The 22,396-nt window shown below is 35.8% G+C and overlaps 1 protein-coding gene across 1 annotated transcript in view; it reads left to right on the top strand.

Annotated features, from left to right (window-relative positions):
* The window catches only part of LOC123308295 (ecotropic viral integration site 5 ortholog), a 103,491-nt gene that overhangs the window by 63,937 nt on the left and 17,158 nt on the right, over positions 1 to 22,396 (top strand). The window contains exons 3-4 of the mRNA XM_044890901.1: positions 19,647 to 19,876; positions 21,036 to 21,227. Coding sequence (XP_044746836.1) covers positions 19,647 to 19,876; positions 21,036 to 21,227 — 422 coding nt within the window. The remainder of the gene's footprint in view (positions 1 to 19,646; positions 19,877 to 21,035; positions 21,228 to 22,396) is intronic.

Here is a 22,396-nt window from a genome sequence, read left to right on the forward strand (position 1 = left end):
CTAATACTCATGAAAAACTAAAAACATGGCAAAAAAGGAGGAGACAAAAAGTTTTTTGCAAAGAAAATGTATATTTTTTCTTGGTAAAAAAATATAATTAAGAAAAATCTCGACCGGTGAATAATTGTAGTTGAACGTAACGCTCAGCTTTCACTATAACATTTTTGGTTTATCTTTCAAATTTGATAAAATTGTCAAGTGAACTTCAATCAATTCGAATTCCTTTGATATTTATTACAAAACCCTTTACTAAAGAGCTGCACAAAATATAGTACCTACTCCACAATTGTTAAGGAAGTTCAGAAATTTTGTTACCTTTTTCAAAAGATAATTTTTTATATCATAACTCGGACTGGCAAAAATATACACTTTCGGTATACTATGGAGAACGTGCCGACATTGATGGTTTCGCTCTTGTTTGAGCTCGTCAGTATCACAAGACAGACCGGACGTATTTCAATGTAGCCATGTATGAGAAAGCTTAGGTCGTTGAATGCCAGGTGTCGCATCGATTTATTTAATACTTTAATGCCGCTGCTGGCTTTCAACAAAAGGTCCTCTGCTTCATTCAGTTGGCATCGTTTGGTTGAGTTATGTGATACTGACGAGCTCAAACAAGCGAAACCGCTCGATGCCGTCACGTTCTCCATGGTATACTGAAAGTGTAGATTTTTGTCAGTCCGAGTAATTATGTTATCTTTCACAACCGTTTTGAACAGTCTGTATCTTTTAAACCGAATCGATTCGGAAAAAAAATTTGTAAAGGATAAAAAAGTTTCTTTCGACCTAAAGAATCTATTCTTGAAATAATTGTACGAGTCAAAGACCTAGAATGTTTTTTCTGCTCTTTTCATAACTTTTTAAGTGTCATGCAAGTTTTTGTCGTTTGCGTTTAAGAATTTCGAATCAGTTATTATTTCTTACAATCAAGTATGATTCACAATAATTTGAAAATTTGTTTTCAAATAATGCCTAAAAATACACGTAAACTGCGGGTGAAGCTAATAGGGGTTTTGGTGTGATTGAGGCGAGATATGTTGTGAATTTCTTTCGAATTACTGCTCGTCCATCGATGTCGAGAAACTGGAAACGTGATCGAAAGACCGAGAAGTGGACGCCTAAGATCTACCATTCCTGCACAAGTTTGTGACTATGTCTACCCGTAGACACATTTAACACCGGTAGGAGCCTTTGAGTATCATGCAACAGCGGCTTCTGATTCTGGTGTTTTGGTTTCTATTGAAACAGTTCGTCGAACACTTCGAGACAGAGACAACCAACGAGACTGTCAACTGCCTTGTAAAAATCCATCCTATCGTAATTCTCCATCTCTCTCTAAAGACCTTAAACCCTTACGTAGGTGGCGCTTGCATCGGTCGAGATCTGTTTCGCGGGAAATTCAAATGTCAGTCTAAGGAATCCTCTGCTTGAATGATAGATTTTATTCTTGATAATTTAGAATATTTCCTTTCTGAAATGATAGAACGCCAGGAACGTAACTAAGAATACATTTTTTCAGGCATTCTTCATAGTCAAAAAGGAGATATTCTAATATCAGGAATAAAAAGTATTTTTAATAATATTACAGGGAATTGGTTTATGTGAAGTAGAAAACTTATATGGGCAGTTTTACATTTTTATTGTAGGAAAGAGCAAATACATATATTATATACCATAAATGACAGTTTTACATTTTTAATGTTAGAAAAAGCAAATACTTATATTATGTACAAGAAAATTAAATTACTAAAAATTTCCTAATTTTTGTATCAGAAAGATTTGACATTGCTTTCAAATCCTGGCCTCCTCGCTTGCATAAACTTTTCACCTTTCTCAAGTGATCTTCTCTTTTATGGATTATCTCAATCAATTTTTTCTTCCTTGGAGTACAATCATGTGAAGATAAATAGTTTATTTCCCTAAATAGAGTCTTTCGTGATTGAGAAGGTGAAGAGAAACTCTAGTCTCTAGAGAGAATACTTTTGAGAAGGATTTCTCTAACTCAAAATCATATACGATGTCAAGTGGATTGGGCCAATGAGCACGTGATCAGTGGAGATTTGTATTGGTCATATAACATGAGTCGAGATATGGACGATTTTCGGATAATCGGCGTGTTCGGAAATTGACCTATCCTCTGGTGCCAAGAAATCGCAGATTGGTACAGTTAGTTTTTGGGCAGGCATGTTGTTTAAATGGACTTGTTGGTACTTCAAGATCCATGAATGCGCAGATTTACATAGAGCAAGTCATTGACTGAGTTATTCCTTTTTTTATGCTGCTATTCGGCCAAATTTCTTATTTTTGGGCAATTTTGGATAATGCAATTGTGCTAGAACTGTCGGTGAAGCTCCGCATTTTGGTCTTGCCCCCTCGGTCGCCAAACCTCAATTCTATTGAACACGCTTGGGATCAGCTACGAAGAGCTTTGGATTCTCATCAACCACCTCCACGTACACATCATGAACTCAAACAGCTTTTGCCGCAACTCTGAAGAGAAATAATTGATCAAGCCTACTTCAACAATCTGATTCGGGAAAGCCATACTTTTTACTGAACTTTATTTTTCCAATTTTCTGATTAGAATTATTTTGTATCGCAAATACTAAAGATGAATTTCCACCTGAAACTGGAAAACTCATAAAGAACGAATTAGATAATTTAATAAACATTCGGAATTCTCATATTTAGAAAATTGGTGAGAAAAGGAAACTTTTGAAAAAGTTTGGTATTCGTTATAGCTAAACGAAATATTCACTCGAAGCAAATTCATCATTAACATACATGTTTCTAATCAAATGGTTAAGAATTGTTTCTCAATTTTCAAGCAAGAGACTCTTCATTATCTTCTAATCTAAGGAACATTCCCATGGGCAATATAATAACCCGTATAATACGCAGAACACGACACACAACAAACGTCTATAATAATCATAAGGTACCCACGTCCTTGGCAAAATTGCAATAATATAGTTCATTTACATCCACCATGTATGGTCACCAGTCGATGGCTACTTAAATTGAATAAAAAAACATTGCTATCATTCCTATTTCCACCACGTTGCCGGTTTTCAATTAGAAGAAGGTGTAGGTTCTGCACATTGAACAAAGCTTCCAGAAGGTGAAATAATAGTTCGATATAAATAATTTAGTAAATGTAGCACGATTGACATGTCGCAATAGAAAAATATTGGTAACGGTATTATCGTTCAATCGGGCGACCAGCCCGCAATTTTCACGGCAATGATGCACCGACTTTCGATTGTTTTGAATCCCATGAGTAAACATGGATCCCTATTCTGTTACGATAAGGTGATAAGATTGTTTTGAAGTGGATCGTTGAAAATTTTTAGGTGTTTCATGTAGTGCGTAGTGTTTTTATTCTGTGGAATGGTTCCTGTATAGACACAAGATGTCTGCAGATGTACTCAGTTATTTACCAGGAGTTTTCTCTGCAGGTAAACTATGGATGACCATTTTGTTACATCAATTAGCGTAATTTACGATGGGAATTGTTAACGTCATTGTTGTAATCCCGCTATATGCTGATTAGCAGATTAATCTCCGATATACACACGCCTTGGTAGTTCAGATGTCAACGTACCTATACTAACGTCTCAATAACGCACGTGAAAACAGATCTGACCAAGTCATTCTATTTGAGATCAAACATTACTTTTCTGTTCTTACCAGTGTTTTACAACCTTTCTCACGACACGATCCCCTTCATAAGAAAAAATATTTCGCGATGCCTCTGACATTCGTTTTTTATATCACCCAGAATTTGTGCTAATTGACATTGAAAAACGATTTAATTCTCACAGTAGCAAAAACGACTCCGTCCTTCTGAACTTATTGATTTTTCCAGTGGGGTGATTCTCTCGACCTCTCGTGACCCCCTAGGGGGTAGCGACCCACAGGTTTTAAAACACTGATATGTACCGATTTGACCAGGGATTCTTCGTCAATGAATCCATCCCATTTTCGACTCAAGATTCGAAAATTACAGTAATTTAGATCAAATAACAACGCTCTTGTTTCTGAGAACAAAAGCTCGAAAACACTTCTAGATAAAGAGACGCATAATTTCAAAATATTATATTAAAGCCATAAAAAAATGTTCAAAGCTACGACTCTTATACAATAAACCTTATTCCCATAAACCATAAACATTCCCGTAATTTCATGAAGCATGAAGCCATTGAGCATCCAATACATTTACTCACTTCCTTCAGAAATATCACAGATTTGCAAATCATTGTCTTCTAATTAAGGTCCATTAGAAGATCGCTTCAATCTCGGATTCAAGGAATGGCTTTCTTATGATCTTATTTCTGCCACTTCAGTTAAATTTCAATCGTTTCTTCGCATTCCGAGATATACCTACTCGCAAAATCAGCTTTTTTGAAACGATCTATGGTGCATTTTAATGACCACGTAAAACTACATGGATATTAAAAAGGTTGATTGGGAAAACCATCACTATAGAAATTTTGGGAGAACCTTCCATCACTGAGCTGAAAATTTGTATTGAGCGGTTTTGGACACTAATCTTTTGATAGTAGAGCGGCTTTTATATGAGTTACTAAAATAAAGATTTCCATTTAAATTTATTGAATTTCCGTAACTTCAATTCATTCAATATAATACATTTCTAATTTATTTGCTCTAGGATTTCGTGCCAACCATGAGCACCCTGTACAACAATGTCCCAAAAAAGGTTCATTTTGTTGATAAAAGGTTTTCTCTCATTTCATTACAAATTGTTTTTACGATATTTTACTGTCTGATTACGATATTAATGTTTAAAAACCTTTGAAGGTTTCGATATATTCGTAATTTTCAAAGCTCTGAAACGATACAATAAAAAATAAAAACAATCAATAAAGACTTGAAAATCAAAACAACTCTAACGTCTACGCAAGCATAGCAAAATAATGAATAAAAGGATTAACAATATCGAAAATAAATTGAATATTGACAAACTAAAAAAGTCATAGATGAAAAAGGACAGACAGAACAAAATCACAATCTTGACATACGTTGATTGAACAGACAATGAATTGAATTTTTTTTTTATTGTAAACGCGTTTTTTTATATTCCCCTGAATCGGGCCCTGAATTTTCTGTGTTATAAAATATGGATATAAAAAAATTGTGTATTATCTTCATTGAGAAGAATCATTTATTGATTATAACTATACATATAGAATTATATATTTAGGGACAAAGGAAATTTAATTTATAGTGATTCATCAATCACTAAATTTTGAATTATCTTCTTTTAAAATATCGATATGAAAAAAAATTTATAATAAAGAGGAGGATGATGGTATTGTTTTCATTTCGATATTTCATAAAAAAAAGTAAAGTGACGGGAAAAAAGGAAAATGTTTTAAATTTTTCTCAATTCAATTTTTTAATTCATTGATGTTCCTTAAGATTTCTTCTTTATTCATCTATGAATACCGTCTCCAATTTCAAAAAAAAAAAAATTTCCGATATTTGTTATCCTTTCATAGATATTCTTGTTTTGTTTCTATGGAGAATTTTTTCGTAATCATGACACATTCAAAATTGCCTCCCGTGAGTGGCGACAAAAAGGCGTTACAGAAATACAAACACAGTTTTGTTTGCAAATTCTGAATTAATAAATACTCTTTTTTCGGAAAATAAGCTTAAACTGTGTACTTGAGATTGATATTAGAGGATATTCTTTTACGCAATTCAAAATGCTGCAAAATTTATGCAAGGGTTCTTTTTTCAAAGGTCTTCGCAATCTCTTTATCAAAATTCGTGTACAAAAATTGTCACTATAGTGAGCCTTGAGCCAGTTACATGCAGTTTGTGGACAGAATAATTACAGCCACTGCGCCAAAGAAAGCTTTGCTGGTTCGAAGGAGGAGTTTATACCACGTACATATAAGGCGTAAAACCCCTCAAACCAAAATCTCCCCACCCGCCAAAAGAGTGAGAAAGGATAGCTCCTCGTCCAATGAAGATACAAACAAGAAAAGAGTCTTGGAAACCCCAGCCCAAGAGAAAACCACTCCAGTGGAGAGAAAAGAAAAAATCCCCCCAGTTACCCTGAGAGGTACGTCCGAATGGACGTCAATTTCCAACGCGTTAATGCGAAACGGAATAAATTACAGCAGAGCGACTACTGTGAAGGACGGAATTAGGGTCGTCCCACAAACCCCACAAGATCATCGAAGGATGACTGAATTCCTCCACAAAATCAACAGAGAGTTTTACACTCTCCAACGAGAAGAGGAGAAGAAAATTTACGCGGTAGTGAGATACCTACCGCTGGATGCAGATATCCCGACGATACTTGACGACCTCAAGGATCAAGGGATCGTCGATGCTGAGGTCATAAGGATGACCTCAAATAAAACAAAAAATCCGATGCCCTTATTGCTGGTTAAAACCCAGAATAAGGGTATCTTCGAGGTGAGAAGGCTCTACAACATGAACTGTGTTGTTGAACCTAAGAGAAGGACGACCGGGCCTGGACAATGTTACCGCTGTCAGCGATATGGACATGCCCAAAGTAAGTGCACTTTTCCATGGAGGTGCGTGAAATGCTCCGGTAATCACAGCTCCAAGGAGTGTACGCTTACCAGGGAGAACGAGGAGCGAAATGCCTCTTGTGTTCTCTGTGGAGAGCAAGGACATCCAGCCAGCTACAAGGGATGTAGCGAATGGAAATTGGTCACTAAAAAGACCAAGAGATCGCCAAGATCGAACCAGACCAGCTCGAGGCCAACACAAAATACACCGAGGCCATCCCCAAACTCTTCGGAAGTGAAGAAACCCCAGGAAACTGCAACCAAAGCAGTCAAAGAGACGAAGAAACCAGAGAAAAAGACGGAAAAGGCAAAAACCGTCAAAAAAGCCGAAACCAGAAAAGGAATTTCTGGAATCACTGAGGAACTGGATAAGTTCACGAAAAACCTCCTCAGCACGATGATGCAGAATCTGGAGAAAGAGATTGAGAAGAAGATGCAGCAAATTATTAAGAATATTTAATGGCTGACACGACAATAAAGAACAATCTCATAATCGTCTCTTGGAACGTCGAAGGATTGAGAGCCCGCAGATCAGAATTCGAAGAACTGATTGAAGAGAAGAGACCGGATGTCATAGCTCTCCAAGAAACGAGACTTAACCCCAACGTTCGGATAGCATTTCCCAATTACGATATTTACAGAAATGATAGACCTAACAGCACAGGTGGCGTTGCTATACTGGCTAGAAGGAATATGGATCACCATTTCGACCAAATATTCAATGGACAAGAAGTAGAAGCAATATCGATTATTGTGAATACTAATCGAGGGCAAGTGAAGATTATTTCAACTTATAAATCACCGGATAAGGACATGCTGGAAGAGGATCTAAAAATGCTACTAGAAGGAAGACACCCGAAAATCATAATTGGTGATCTTAACTGCAAATCGCAGGAATGGAACAGTAGGGTGGAAAATACAAACGGGAGAAGACTGAAGATTTATGCTGAAAAACTTAATGCAGTTGTGATAGGACCTGATATATCGACCTACATACCAAGAGTAAATGGACTACCCGATGTACTGGACATTGTCGTAATGAAAGACATCACTGAAGAAATCAGCATTGATACAATAGAAGACGGAACTTCAGACCACAATCCCATAGAATTCATAGTGGGACATGGCCCAAGAAACGAAGAAGAGACACAAACCAAGGATCGCACAGACTGGGAGAAATATAAGAATTTACTTCAGGAGAAAATCACGGAAATTCCCCAAATAAACACCCGGGATGAATTAGATGAAGCAGTTGAAAAATTGGAAAATCAAATAAAAGAAGCCTATGAAGAAAGCACCAAGAGAATAAGGAAACCAATTCCGAAACATTCACATGGAGATACGCCAAGGGATATAAAGGAACTTATAAAAAAGAACAGAAGACTCAGGAAAATCTACAGAACAACAAAAAGAGAAGAAGACAAGAAGAAACTGAATAAGCATAGTCAGATATTGAAAAATGCTTTAACAGAACTGCGTAATAACAGATGGCACCAGAGATTAAGGGAACTGAATACAATAGATCACTCGGCTTGGAAAATGCAAAAACGCTTACGACGAGAACAGACAGTTATACCTCCACTGCATGGAGCAAACGGAATGGTATATACGAGACTTGAAAAAGCCGAAGCACTTGCCGACTCAATTGAGAGAGAAGCCAGAATAAATTACAGAAATGATGATGACAATGAAGATTTAGAAGAAGAAGTGGAGGCCAACGAAGAACTGATGATGGAACCACCGGAAACCGAAATCATTCCAAAACCGGCTTCACCAACAGAAATCAAAGAGATAATAATGAAACTGAAAAACCGGAAAGCACCGGGAGAAGATAGGATAACGAATTATATGTTGAAGAAATTGCCTAGAAAAGGAATAGCAGCCTTGACGAATATAACAAACGGAGTGATGAGGACCGAATACTACACAAAGAGATGGAAAACTGCAGAAATGATAGTTTTCAACAAGCCTGGAAAAGAACGGAAATTTCCTCAAAATTATAGACCAATCAGCCTACTATCAGCACTAGGAAAAGTCGTCGAGAGGGTTATCGCCAAAAGGCTGAATGAGGAAACAGAAATGTTGAAGATAATTCCACCCGAACAATTTGGATTTCGACGAGAACACTCGACTGAACTCCAATTACTACGGCTCATAGAATACGTCACCGAAGGAATGCAGACCAAACAGGCCACAGGATTAGTTCTGATGGATATCGAGAGAGCTTTTGATAGAGTATGGCACGAAGGCCTAATCTACAAGATGAAAAAAGCAGGATATTCGACCAAGCTATGCAAGATTGTAAGGAACTATCTGAGGAATAGAAACTTTTATGTCAAGATAGATGGAGCAACCTCTCGAACCAGACAATTGGAAGCGGGAGTGCCTCAAGGATCGGTACTTGGACCTCTGCTTTATGTAATATACGTTTATGATATCCCGAAGAATGCTAGAAATATGCTCACCTTGTACGCAGATGACACAGGAATAGCGTTCAGACATCGACGCCCAGAGATCATACACCGGAGACTGCAGGAAGCCATAGATGAATTACTCAAATGGTGCATCAAATGGAAAATCCAAATCAATGGAAGAAAGACTCAAGCAATATTACTGCAAAAGAGAAGATTGAGGATGGAAGAAAACCTTGAAGTTGATGGAGAAGAGGTTGAATGGAAAAATGAAGCAACATACCTAGGAGTGACGCTTGACAGAGGACTTACATGGAAAAACCACATCAAATGTGCTGTTGATAAAACAAAAGCCGCAATGAGTAAACTTTATCCACTCATAGGCAGAAGAAGTCATATGAATAAGAACATCAAGTTGACGATGATTAAAACTATTGCGCGACCACAACTCACATATGGATCGGCGGCATGGGGCTTCGCAGCCAAGACCCACATCAAGAGAATACAGGCCACTGAGAATAAACTCCTTAGAATGGCGATGGACGTACCCTGGTTTGTTAGGAACAAACAAATCTACAAGGACTTGGAATGGGAACCAGTTACAGAATTTATGAAGAGAAAGGCGGAAAGGATATTCGACAAAGCCAAACAACATCCAAATGAGGAACTACGAAGATTAGTCGACTACGATCCAACGGAAGAAGCTAGAAGGTCAAGAACCTACCACCGAAGACCGAGAGATCAGTTAAGGATTTAAATGTAACCAAAGAAGAGCTTAACCTATAAAAGCTATAGGCAGCATACAACTATCAACACGACTATGATCGTGTGAGAGTCCAGAAACCATAAGAGTTAACTGGTTAATAGGCAAAATGCCCGGAACCTATGAAGAAGCAGTTAAGGGTTTTTAGTGGGTCTCGAGCTCAGAGAGTGAGAATCCCCACACTGTTCCCCCTCAGCCGAGGGTGTGTTCGTCTGTTTGCAGATTTTCCCCCTGCTACACCAAAAAAAAAAAAAAAAAAACTACCAGAATGTGGGGTTGTGCCAGAACACTTGAACGATAAGTAAAAGTTACGGATTTAACAATAGTTTCCACTTTCGTAGAAAAGATGGCAGCACTTAACGAACGTCTTTTTTCAACAAGATACGAATTGTAGCCAATGGCGAGACTTTACGAGAAATTTCTCCATGTGGAAATTCATAGAAAAGATAATTGCACCTCGGAAAGTTAAAAACATGAATGAGTATTTGTTCTGCAATGACAAAAATTACTTTTTTCCGTTTGACGAATACAAAAATTTCCGACTTTCCGAGGTGACGAACTGATTGAATTGAATTATAATGAAAACCCCATATAAATTAGTGGTTTCTGTCGTAAGATATTTATTTTCTCTTTTTGGACTGACAACTTTAACGGTGTAGACAGACCCCCCTCAAGCAGTATGCAAATAAAATGCTGTTTCTGTTTGGCCTAAGGGTATTCGAAATTATGCTCCCTTTGAATTGTGGCCCAGAGCTCAAACAGTATTGTAAAACCGAGATACTGATAGTGGACCAATATTTACCAGTCGCTTCCAAGAACTAGTGTCTGAAAATATACCTGCAATTCCTAGTAACCAGACAGTGAAATTTAGAAATTTGTTGAAATACCTCCGAAGTAAGAAGTAGATGGGAAGTGGCTGAGAAACTAAAAATTATAGTGTTGCTTCTTTGAATAGTGTTTGTGTTTTGAAGTGGGATCTAAATCTTTACGAAAAATGGTTCTAAAGATCAAAATACACAAAAAAAGAAGGAAGGTTAAGGAACAGAAATTGCGTGAGTTTAAAACTACATAATACAATATATTAAATGCCTAAATTTCCATGGAAAATGGATTTTTGTGTTCATATTATTTCCAGTGATTAATCTCCGAAATCGTGACAAAAAAAATTAGCCACTCCTAAAATTTCAATCTTCAGTTTCAATGCTTTTCGAAAATTCGGAGAGCACTGTTACGAGTAAAAAAAATTCATCTAAAATTATCCCAAAAAACAAATTCGATGGATTTGAAAACTCAAAGATGAAAGTTTGAAGGTCAATGTCAAATTGAGTTGAGTTGGAGTATTTTCTTGAGATTTTTTCATTATTGTCTATTGTCTTCAGAGACAAGTGAAATTGTAAAATAAGTATTTCGCTTTAATTAAAATACTATCTCTCTTTCATTCTAAATACAAAATATCTTTAAGTCGTGTATTTGAAATATTAAGTATTTTAACTATTTTCATTCTAATTCAAATTGCAAAATATAGTCAGGTGTAAGTAAATAAACAAGAACTAATCCAACCCAGACCATTTATCTGTAGAAAAAAGGAAATTTACAAGATTGACAACAGATTGGACGCAACTCAATTTTTTTAAATGGGACACTCCTTGTATATTTTTCTGTTTTTGGCTAGCTCTATCTTTCCAGCTCTCGAGTCATAGACATAGAGACATGGACTGTGCCTTCCCTTTCTATCTATGCATGAAATACGGTCAAAAAAAGTGACAGAGAGAAACGCACGACGGGCATGCAGTTGTCTTTTTCTAGAAATTTGATTGGTCTACACTCACCTCTATGTGAACAAAAAAGGGACAGGTAAATGCCTGACGATCATTTCTCTCTTTCTATAAAAAAGCCAATTTCAAGCTGACATTGCTCAGTCCATGTCTCTATGTCTATGTCTCGAGTATACGTCTGTCTCTCTTATTTTGAGAACTACAGAGTTTAACGTTTGACATTCAATGATATTACCTATCAAATTTTAAATATTTTCACTTTATATAGAGACCAATAAAAATAGGAAAGCTGTAAGAAAAGAATATTATGGCGTGATATAGAGAATAGAGATCATCCAATTCCAAGTGAAAAAAATATTTAAATTAATACACCTATTAATAGTTATTACAGCCATAAAAGGACACTAAAATTTTCGAATATGAAGAATTTCGGAATAATTTCACATATTTCTTTTATAATGTATACACAGGATGTTCCCAAATTGGAGCTACAAACAAAGAATAAACATTCCTTAATTGATTTCAAGAAAAAAAAGTCTCATAAATTATATAAGGTGTTAAACTTTGAATTTTTGGATTGATATCAAAACAAGTAGTGAAAATACATTAATGTGTCAAAATTAACAATGAATTTATTCACACAGCTTCACAGCTTACTAACTGAATTTCAATGACAATATGGATTTTTCTGAAGATTTCGTGAGAATCGTTCAACATTTTTTTCTCGAAATCGGTAGCAGATACGTCGAAACTACGAGAGACCATAAAGTTGGTGTAACAACAAACCTTGTTTTCACATTTTTCAAATTTACAGTGGCTCACCAAAAAAATGACAATTGACAAAGACAAAACACTTGATAGGACGTGAGCAGTGTTGCAAAGCTTGAAAATTTACAGATTTACATAGGCTTAGAGACATGGACTGTGCCTTTTCTTTCTATCTATGCATGAAATGAAATACGGTCAAAAAAGTGACAGAGAGAAACTGAACATCGGGCATGCAGTTGCCTTTTGCTAGAATTTTGATTGGTCCGACAGGTAAAGGCCCGACGATCATTTCTCTTTTTCTATAAAATAGCCAATTTCATGCAGGCATTGCTCAGTCCATGTCTCTATGTCTATGCTGATTTAGCTTGTTAGCGGTCGCCATTTCGCTTACGAAAGCTATCCCCCTCTTTTATTCACAGAAATCACCCCTTAACGAGATCCCAAACGTATTTAAGTGAAGATGAAAAATTTTGAAGCCATAAGTATTTCAAATACTAAATACCAAATACCTCAGTGTTAGATATGTATTTGTAAAACCAGTTGCAAGTTACATTTTCGAGAATCAAATGAATTTGTATCTCGAATGCGTATTTCAATTACAAGTTATTCAAATACTGTCCAACCCTGCAACTTTACAACTACTGAACACAGATTTTTAATCTGTGACTACTGAACTCCTATACAATTGGATCGGTATTTTTCGAATATAAAGAAAAAGAAAACGAAGTTACCTATAACTCCGAAACGATCGGACGGATTGTGCCCATCAACGAGCTCAACCGGTGCATTCGGACCCTAAAGTTAATAATACCTAGTCGACTTAATAACCTGAAAAGTGCAAATTCCTAGCTGTCGGAAGGTAGTGCCGGCCTGACGGATAAAATAAGGTGTTCATATTTCGGAGAGTTCTATTGTTCAACTTCGCAGATTGCAAAAAAGTGACTATGGTGAGCAGAAGGTCTGGCCAATGGCCATCATATTTAATCTCTATGGTCGCGGAGAGCTTTCAATGCGCTCCTATACAACAACAAAAATACATAGATTATTCAGAAAAGTTGGATTATGACCATTTGGACTTCGAATTCTGCAGGGCAGAAAGGGGTAAGTTCAAATGTTTTAAAATTAGGAATGGAGATCTGAAATTTCATTTTGAGAGTTGTTTCGAAAAATTGTGAATATTCTCGATATATCTACCTACGTTCTACCTTTGAAATAAAATTTCGGATTGTCGATGGTTGTTAACAGAAGATGAACAGGAAGAAGATTCTCATTCTAGTGGGGCAATGAGAAGTCCACTGCTTTGACAGAAGTCAAAATTAATGCTTCAAAATGGTTTTAATAAAAATATGATTATTTTTATAATCTTCAATGTCTCAAATACTGCAGCTATATAAAAACATGAATTGGATATATATTTATTTGATTGAACAACAAATTAGCAATACCTATTTGTTTCGTGTTTCATTCAATATTATATTTTGTTATATTGCTTACCTAATTGGATGGAATTACTTTTCTTACATCTTTTTTTTGATTTAATATCTGTATTTTGGCGGTTGACTTTTAATCACAAGCATTTGTCTTCATGGAGCATATCCTTCAGAATTATAGTTATTTTGATGTCACATACGACCAGGTGAACTATACTGGGTGTGACTTTGACTTGTACATATATTTTAACAGTAGATTCTTGAGGTCAAAAGAAGCACTAGATACATAAAGCAATTTTAAGTTTTCGTAATGAGATATGCCACCTCTGTAAAAACAAAAGTTCTTTCAAAATAACACGGTAAATATATGGCACTACCTCTCTCTATCTTAAACAGAGTTGCATTCAGACAATATACCCAATTTTTCGTATTCCACAGATATTTTCATTTTTGAATATCAAATTACTCGAAAACGGCGCATTAAATGAGAAAATATGAGAAATACTTTCATTTTCCGAAATTATCATGAATTTTCAACAATCAATCTACCCAAATTGAAAAAATGTTGAAGAAAAAAGCGAGGAAAAAAGTGTTTCTTTTGACCTGGGACATGTTCTGTCAAAATATATGCACAATTCTAAAAGTAACCCTGTATAATCGTTAACTCAACTATAGATACTTTCTCATTTAAATATCGGCCAATTTTATAATTGTTGGATCTGAAAGGGTTTCGTCGGTAAATAGTAAATGTCTCATAGTCTCATCAAGTCTTATCAAGTTGGCCACCCCTGCTGTATTTTTTTGCGCGCTTTGAAATACTTTGTTTCTCAGAATTCGTAGATACTAAATTCAGTTCCTTTAATTGTAAATTTTGTCTAATAGCTTCGTGATGTGACATTACGTTCAGGATGCGAACCATCGAAATTATTACACACTTCTTCAATACTTCTTACACGATCAACCTAATCGCCCATCATTAATATTTCAAAACAATGTTTTCTCTTAAATGAACCATATTCTTAATCGTTGAATTTATTTCTATCCATTAGTTTGGCAACAGTTATCTACTGTATTTGAGTAGTTTATTTCTAACTACATAGAGGGTAATCTGGAAACACGTTTTAACGTTTTTATTCTAAAGTATATATATATATATATATATATATATATATATATATATATATATATATATATATATAAATCCTATTTTTCAAATGTTCAGTAATTTATACCTCGTTTTTTCAAATTATTTCCACGAAACGTCGTACGAATTCATAATAACGAGTTTTTTTCATTAACTAGTACTTACAATACAATTATTATTTAAATAGCTGTATTGTGAATAATTCATAGACTTCGTGTTTTTGTTAATGATAAAAGCAGTAGTTTCAAAACTTTAAATAATGGACTTCCACAAGGATCGGTATTATCTCCTCTTCTTTTCAATTTATATTTATGTGATATCCCCGATACGTCTTCCGAAAAATTTATTTACGCCGATGATATTGCTCTTGCTTTTCGCCATTCTGATTTCGAAGTAATAGAAAATACTTTAACGCAAGACTTAGAAATCCTGAAAAATTATTTCCTTGAATGGCGGTTATGTCCTAATCCAAATAAAACAGAAGTTTCCTGTTTCCATTTAAATAATCAGCAAAAATATAGAAAATTGAAAGTAACTTTTAATGATGATGTTTTACAACATAATTTCAATCCTAAATATCTCGGAATAAAATTAGATTCTTCATTGAATTTTAAGGTTCATTTGGAGAGTTTACGTTTGAAATTAAAATCGAGGAACAATATAATTCAAAAATTAGCTGGTTCTTCATGGGGTGCTGATGCCATCACACTTCGTACGACAGCTTTGGCCCTAGTTTTTTCTGCTGCTGAGTACTGTTGCTCTGTTTGGTTCAACAGTGCTCACGTCAATAAAATCGACACCATACTCAATGATTCTATGAGGATCGTTACGGGGACTATCAAATCTACACCTTTGCATTGGTTACCCGTTCTGTCAAACATCGTACCACCTCATATTCGCCGACAGGTGGCAGTCTCGAAGTCTTGGAATAAATTCCATTCCTACCCAAATTCATTTCCAATTTTATCATATTTACCAGATTCTAGAAGTGCCAGATTAAAATCTCGTAAGCCTTTATGGACTAATGATTTTCTGTATTCAACTAATAACCATAAAGAATTTTGGCAATCAGAATGGAATTCATGTAATCTCTTTAATAAAGATTTGATTACTGATCCTTCAAAAAAAGTTCCTGGCTTTGATCTTCCAAGAAAAATTTGGTGTACACTAAATCGACTGAGGACTGGCCATGGTCGGTGTAATAGCATGCTCTTTAGGTGGAATGCTGTTGATAGTCCAAGATGTGAGTGTGGTGCAGAAGAAGAAACTATAGACCACTTGGTAAAGAGTTGTCGAATATATCGTTTTCAGGGTGGTTTCGAAGGTATTCATTCGGTTACCGATTCTTTTTTGAGTTGGGTTACTAATTTCAAAATTATTTAATGAGTAAAATAAAATTCAATACACCCCTCTCGTTTTTTTTCTTTCTTTTTTGTTTTCAGATTATTCTTCGTCAACCATCATAGTAGAAAGAATGGGAAGAAGTTTTTGGATTTTGTCATATGAAGAAGATGTCCTTCAATTTCAATTATTTTCAGCATATTCTTTACACAAATACATCATCATTACACTTATACGGGCAAACAGAGAGTTTTTTCTGAGGTTTTTATCTCTGTTATCTCAGGATAAATAAATAAATGAATAACTAGGTCCGGAGACTAGGTTGTCTCTGACTGGGTCTTTTCAAATTCAAGAATATTTACAGGGACTTCTTCTTCTTCCTTTTACTATGTTCACGGTCGCTTAGGCCATTCAGAAAAATTTCCACATCAGCCGAATGAGCCTGCTGCTAAGCAGATCCTGGTAATTCCAATACTCAATCGGAGTTTTTATTTACAGGGTCTCCTATACAAATTAAAAAATTGGGGTTATTTTTGTTGAAACCGTTACTAAACTAATGTAGTGTAACGAAAATATGGCATCGGATGCGTTATTCGTGAATGTACAGGATGTTCCATATTCGATGTCTAGTGAAGGTATCTCGGAAACTAGTAAAGCTAGATGGCAGTTTCCCAAAAAAAAAAATTTGCCTACGGTGCTCCGTTTTTGAGTTATTAGCAAAATTGATATTTTGACGATTTCGAAAAGTTCACAAAAGGCTTTTTTTACGTTACGACTATTCTGAAAAGAAAATTTCTAATTATGAAGCAAATTTTTATTCTTTTAAATGCAAACTACACTGCGCAAAAAAATTAACGCATTTATGGAAATCTCAAATTTATTCTACAACTGAAGGTGTTCTCAATGATAATTATTTTTATCAGAATTATGCATGCATATGTTATCCACTTTCAACGGTTTTCTTCAATACAGATGTTTTTTCCCAGCAGGAATAAAAAAAGATGATATTATCAGATTTTGAATGTATTGGCTCCATTCTAAAATCAGTTGTTCTCGATCAATTCTAGTGATCAATAGTTTTTCATTCCTTTGATTTTCTACACTCGATCGCTATACAACGCGAAACACGCAATTTGACCCAAGAGGAATGTGCCCAAGCGGTAGTTTTGCGAGAAGAAGGGTGGACATACACAAGAATTGCAGAAAGGTTTGGAGTTTCCCATACAAGTGTGTCCAGAATGTTGCAGCAATTCAGGGAGACAGGTATGAATGTCCGAAGACCAGGACAGGGTAGACCACGCGTAACAACTGCCATTCAAGAACGTTACTTGAGAGTGTCTTCGTTGAGACAACGGTTTGCAACCGCTCGCCTCCTTCAAATTCAGCTTGGGCAAACTCATGAGGTGCAAATTAGCACTCAGACAATAAGAAACCGCCTCAGAGAATATGATTTAAGGCCTCGTGTGGCGGCAAGAGGCCCAGCTCTTACCCCAGTCCATCGAAGGGCGCGTTTGGATTTTGCGAGAGAGCATATCCATTGCTGCTCGCACAGACCTAGTGGTCGTTGATAATGGAGCTATGCTGATAAGTATATAAGGAACATTCTTGAAGAGCATGTAGTGCCATTTGCCCCATACATTGGTGAAAATTTCATTTTTATGGACGATAATGCCAGACCCAATCGTGCGCGCATCGTTCAGGAGTACCTTGAAGAGGTTGAAGTCTCTCGAATGGAATGGCCAGCAAGAAGTCCAGATCTCAATCCGATTGAGCAGGTTTGGGACAACCTCAATAGAAGGCTGAAAAGTTCAGAAAATCATCCAGCTACTCTCAATGACTTAGGAATCCAACTCGGAGAAATCTGGGAAGGATTAGATCAGAACATTTTAAGATCACTCATTTTGAGTATGAACCGTCTGTAATTAACGCAAGGGGTGGAAATACTAAGTATTAAATCACTTATCAGCATTTCAGTATTTTGAAAATGGTTCATTTCTCTTCTTTCACATAAGATTCGGTGAAATCCTGAATTTTTCTTCCATTTAATGTGTCTTGTTTCGTTCAAAACCTTCCCGAGAGAACATAAAAAATAAGTTATAAAGTCAATGTAGAGTTAACTTTCATTAAAATTGAGATTTTCAGAATGTGCGTTATTTTTTTTGCGCAGTGTATTATTGAGTTTGTCATCCTCGAATAAGAAAAAAATTCAGATTTCAAAACTATACAGTGTGTCAATTTGAAAAGGTAACAATAGATGAAGCTTTGACTAGGACTCAAAATTATATGGTGATCTGCTATACGTCGAACAATAGGTACAATACAAGACTTGTTGCGAATTCCTCCATGAGTGTGTTTGAATTATAAATCGAATGCGGGAAGTATAACACACTTGTAATAATGATATACTCTTGACTACTCGTTTCGGCCAGTGGCCATCCTCAGGTCAGTGTCACTGAAAATGTAAATAATTTCGGTCTATTAATCTACAATTGATATTCATTCTCAAACCTCCTCATTAACATGTTCAGGTGGAGATCTTACGTTAATGAAAAGGTTTGAGAATGAATATCAATTGTATATTAATAGACCGAAAAAATTTTCAACAAAAAGGCCGACAAAATTTAATTTTGTATCGCGGGGAGCTGTATACACTAGAGCTGGTCCTGTTCTTTCGTAATACTTTTAACGAAAAGAAAACTATGGTAACAAAAAAAATTCAGTTAATAATTCAGACTAATTTTAAGTTCCCGGCATCTTAAATTTATTACACTTGTGTCTTCATTTTCGGCTGTTGAACATATCAAAATGGAATTTTAATTTTTTTTTATGGTTTTTGAACAGCCTGTACCTTTTGAACCGAGGTAAAGGAAAAAAGTGTTTCTTTTAACCTCAAAGTCAAAGACTCACCCTGTATGTAGTTGAAATATAAAAACATCGATGACGTTATCACTCCGCTATGATGTAATTACTTTGAAATTTCCATGTAAAATTGGATAAATGAAAATGAACCTTTTTCAATATTTTTTCGATATTGAATGGTTATAAAGAAAATAAATATGTTCCGAGTTCCGAAGCTAACGTTAAGGAAGCAAACATATAACTTTTCCTCAATTACGATCTATCTTAATTTTCTATCATGTATTATCATGTTCCCACAATTTAACCCCTCCAATCTGCCTTCAGGAAAAAAGCTTTTCTATAGATAATATATCTTTCAAACAGTTGGTTCATTTCGAGCTAAGTTGTTATAATATTTTTGCAATTATTAAAGCCGAATAGTTATTTATAAAAAAATTTATTTCTTCGGATCTGAATGCATGGATGATGGCGTGCTTTATGTTTATGAAAATTGACGTATGTCATTTTATCCACGAGATTTTTACATCCTTATGCGGTTTCATTGAACACAAATTAATAGATACATTTTCAATCTAATCTTCAGGTACAAGTTCAACTCAAGATCGATCAGAAGATGGAGGTGGAGAGGAAGATCTCTGGACCATGTGGGGTAGAATTGTGAACGATTGGGAAAACAACTGGAGGAAGCATAATGGTCAAGTGAGGGAACTGGTCAGGAGGGGGATCCCAAAACATTTCAGAGCCATTGTGTGGCAGCTTTTGTGTTCTGCCACGGAAGCCCCCGAAAAGAAGTTATACGCCGAATATATAAAGGTGAGAACTATCCATCTCACTCAAAAATTAGTGGAAAATTGAAGGAAATTTCAATTAGTATTAGTGTTTAAATCGAGTCTTGATGAGAATCCATAATGTAGAAACTGAATTAAGTACATGATCTTCATTAGGATGAGTTACTTACCAACTACACGTGTTTCACGCTATCGCAGTAGCTAATAGTATAACTTCACCCTGGGAAGTATAACCTCCCAGATATCCCAGATGTCCCAGATCGAGACACTGGCAGCCAGGCCATGCTGAGGTCCCTGGAATCACTGCCAGGCATCTCTGCTTACATGGTGGTGCCGTAATACCATAAAGCAACTGGCCAGAGGCAATAAAGTGACTCTTCCATGGGTATCAGGGCATTGTGGTGTTGAAGGAAAAAAAGCCGATGAACTTGCAAAAAGAGCATCAAGGTTAACATCTGCTGGAGCTGAGCCTTTCTGAGGGCTTAGAAAAGACCAATAAAAGGCAGCAATATAAGGAGTTGAACAACAGAATAACCCTCTGGATTCACTCAGTCAAAGAAATTCGCGATGATTTCATTGACCTATACTAGATAGCTGATGAAGCTGTCACGAGTTATGGTGATGGTGGGACTGCTGACCGGGCACTGTCGGTACAAATATTTGGTCGGTACATTTGTACCGTATGGGAAAGTCAACAGATGAGATTTGTAGGCTCTGTGGATCAGAAGCAGAAAGAGCTGGTAAACATATGGTCCCATGTGGTATGCAAGTGTCCAAAGCTGGCTTGCCTAAGATCCGTTCATATAGGGAAAACCGGTCCTGGATAATCACGAAGTAACGTCCAAGGCTCCTAATATAAGGATGTTGTCGGTTTTATCAACACCATTGACGACCTCCTTGGGTTTCTATGAATGAGAGGGTAGAGAACGAAAGATTTATATGGTCGCAGTTCCCGGAAGGATAACCCGGTTCAAATAATAAATAATAATACCTTCTCACCCACCTGAAGATGGTATTGGGATAGCGAAGCACTTGTAATCGTTGAATAACTCATCCTAGTGGAACTCATGTAATTCTGTCTCTACTATTAGTGAATGTTCCCATTGCAATGTCACTAAGCATTAATTAAATTTCCGAGGAATATTTCAATTTTCTTCGTTCATTATTTTTAAAATTTTTTTCAGACTAAATCTCCATGTGAAAAAGTTATAAGGAGAGATATAGCACGTACATATCCGGAACACGATTTCTTCAAGGAAAAAGATGGCCTAGGGCAAGAGTCTCTTTTCAATGTTATAAAAGCATATTCCTTACATGATCGCGAGGTTGGATATTGTCAAGGGTCAGGTTTCATTGTTGGACTCCTACTTATGCAGGTGAGTACCCAATAATGATAAGAAATATGTGCGAAACAATTCAGTATTTTCTAATTTGTACTTTACGATCATTCCATTACCTTACCCATGAAGATTGACCTAGTCTGTGAATGAAAACCATATAGGCAAAAAGAAAATAAAACTCTCCCTGAAATTTTCAATATTGATATTTATGGAAATGTAGACTCCGAGAAATGAAAGATGAACACTCTGAATTTTCACAAAGGTTTGTTATGAAAATAGATTCCACGTAAATTCTGCTTTTTTCAAATGTCAGATTTTCGAATTTTCAGAAAATTGTGAAACGTGGAATTACGAAAAAATATTTGAAAATGGAGCTCTGCTGAAACATCGGAAAATTTCAGGGTTTTTCATTAGAAAATTGTTATTTTTTGGGCTTATACTTCGACTGAGATGTAACAAAAGTAAGGGAACATACAAATATCCATTATAGAACCTTACACTAACCCTAACCTAACTCAAAATAAGGGTAATAATTGAACCTAACATGGATGAGCCGTCCCATATTCGAGCTTTGGAAGAATGTGTTGCCGGGAGAGATAGAGCTAGTAGTGGCAAAAAGCCCGCAAATTCCATTTAAAAAGCATTGAATGAGTATGGAACTTATGTTATTTGTGCGTTTTTCATGACAATTCTAGGAGCAAACATGAAAATATTGGGCGCATGCATTTCCTGAATGATTACTTGTTTTATAGCTGAAAAAATTCATGAATATGAAAATTCAAGGAACGTCGCGGGAAGAAAAATATAAATCCTATTGCGATCGCAGTAATGGTTTATTTAATGAATTTAAATGAATACAGAGTGTTTCAAAATTCAATACAATAAGTTTAGGAGTTTATTCCCTTGGGAAGTTTATATAAACAGAGGACCTCAAACGCGAGCTGTGCGGTTTTAAAAGTTTTCTTTTGTGTTTTATCAGGGAAGTTGAATACTGACGGCACTGATCCTACTTTTAAATTTTTATTGCCATGAACATAAAATAGTCCTCCTCAATGGGAATGAAATTTTTTTTTTTACCGGCAGTTTGTACAGTTTATGTCTGCACAAAATTTAACCATTATGTATTAGTGTTATTTAAACACTTTTATTTCAAAACACTGGGGAAAATCGCACAAAAAGCACAACAACAGCAAACTAAACACTCG

The sequence above is a fragment of the Coccinella septempunctata genome, chromosome 1, assembly GCF_907165205.1.
Source record: "Coccinella septempunctata chromosome 1, icCocSept1.1, whole genome shotgun sequence".
In the NCBI taxonomy this organism is placed as follows: domain Eukaryota; kingdom Metazoa; phylum Arthropoda; class Insecta; order Coleoptera; family Coccinellidae; genus Coccinella; species Coccinella septempunctata.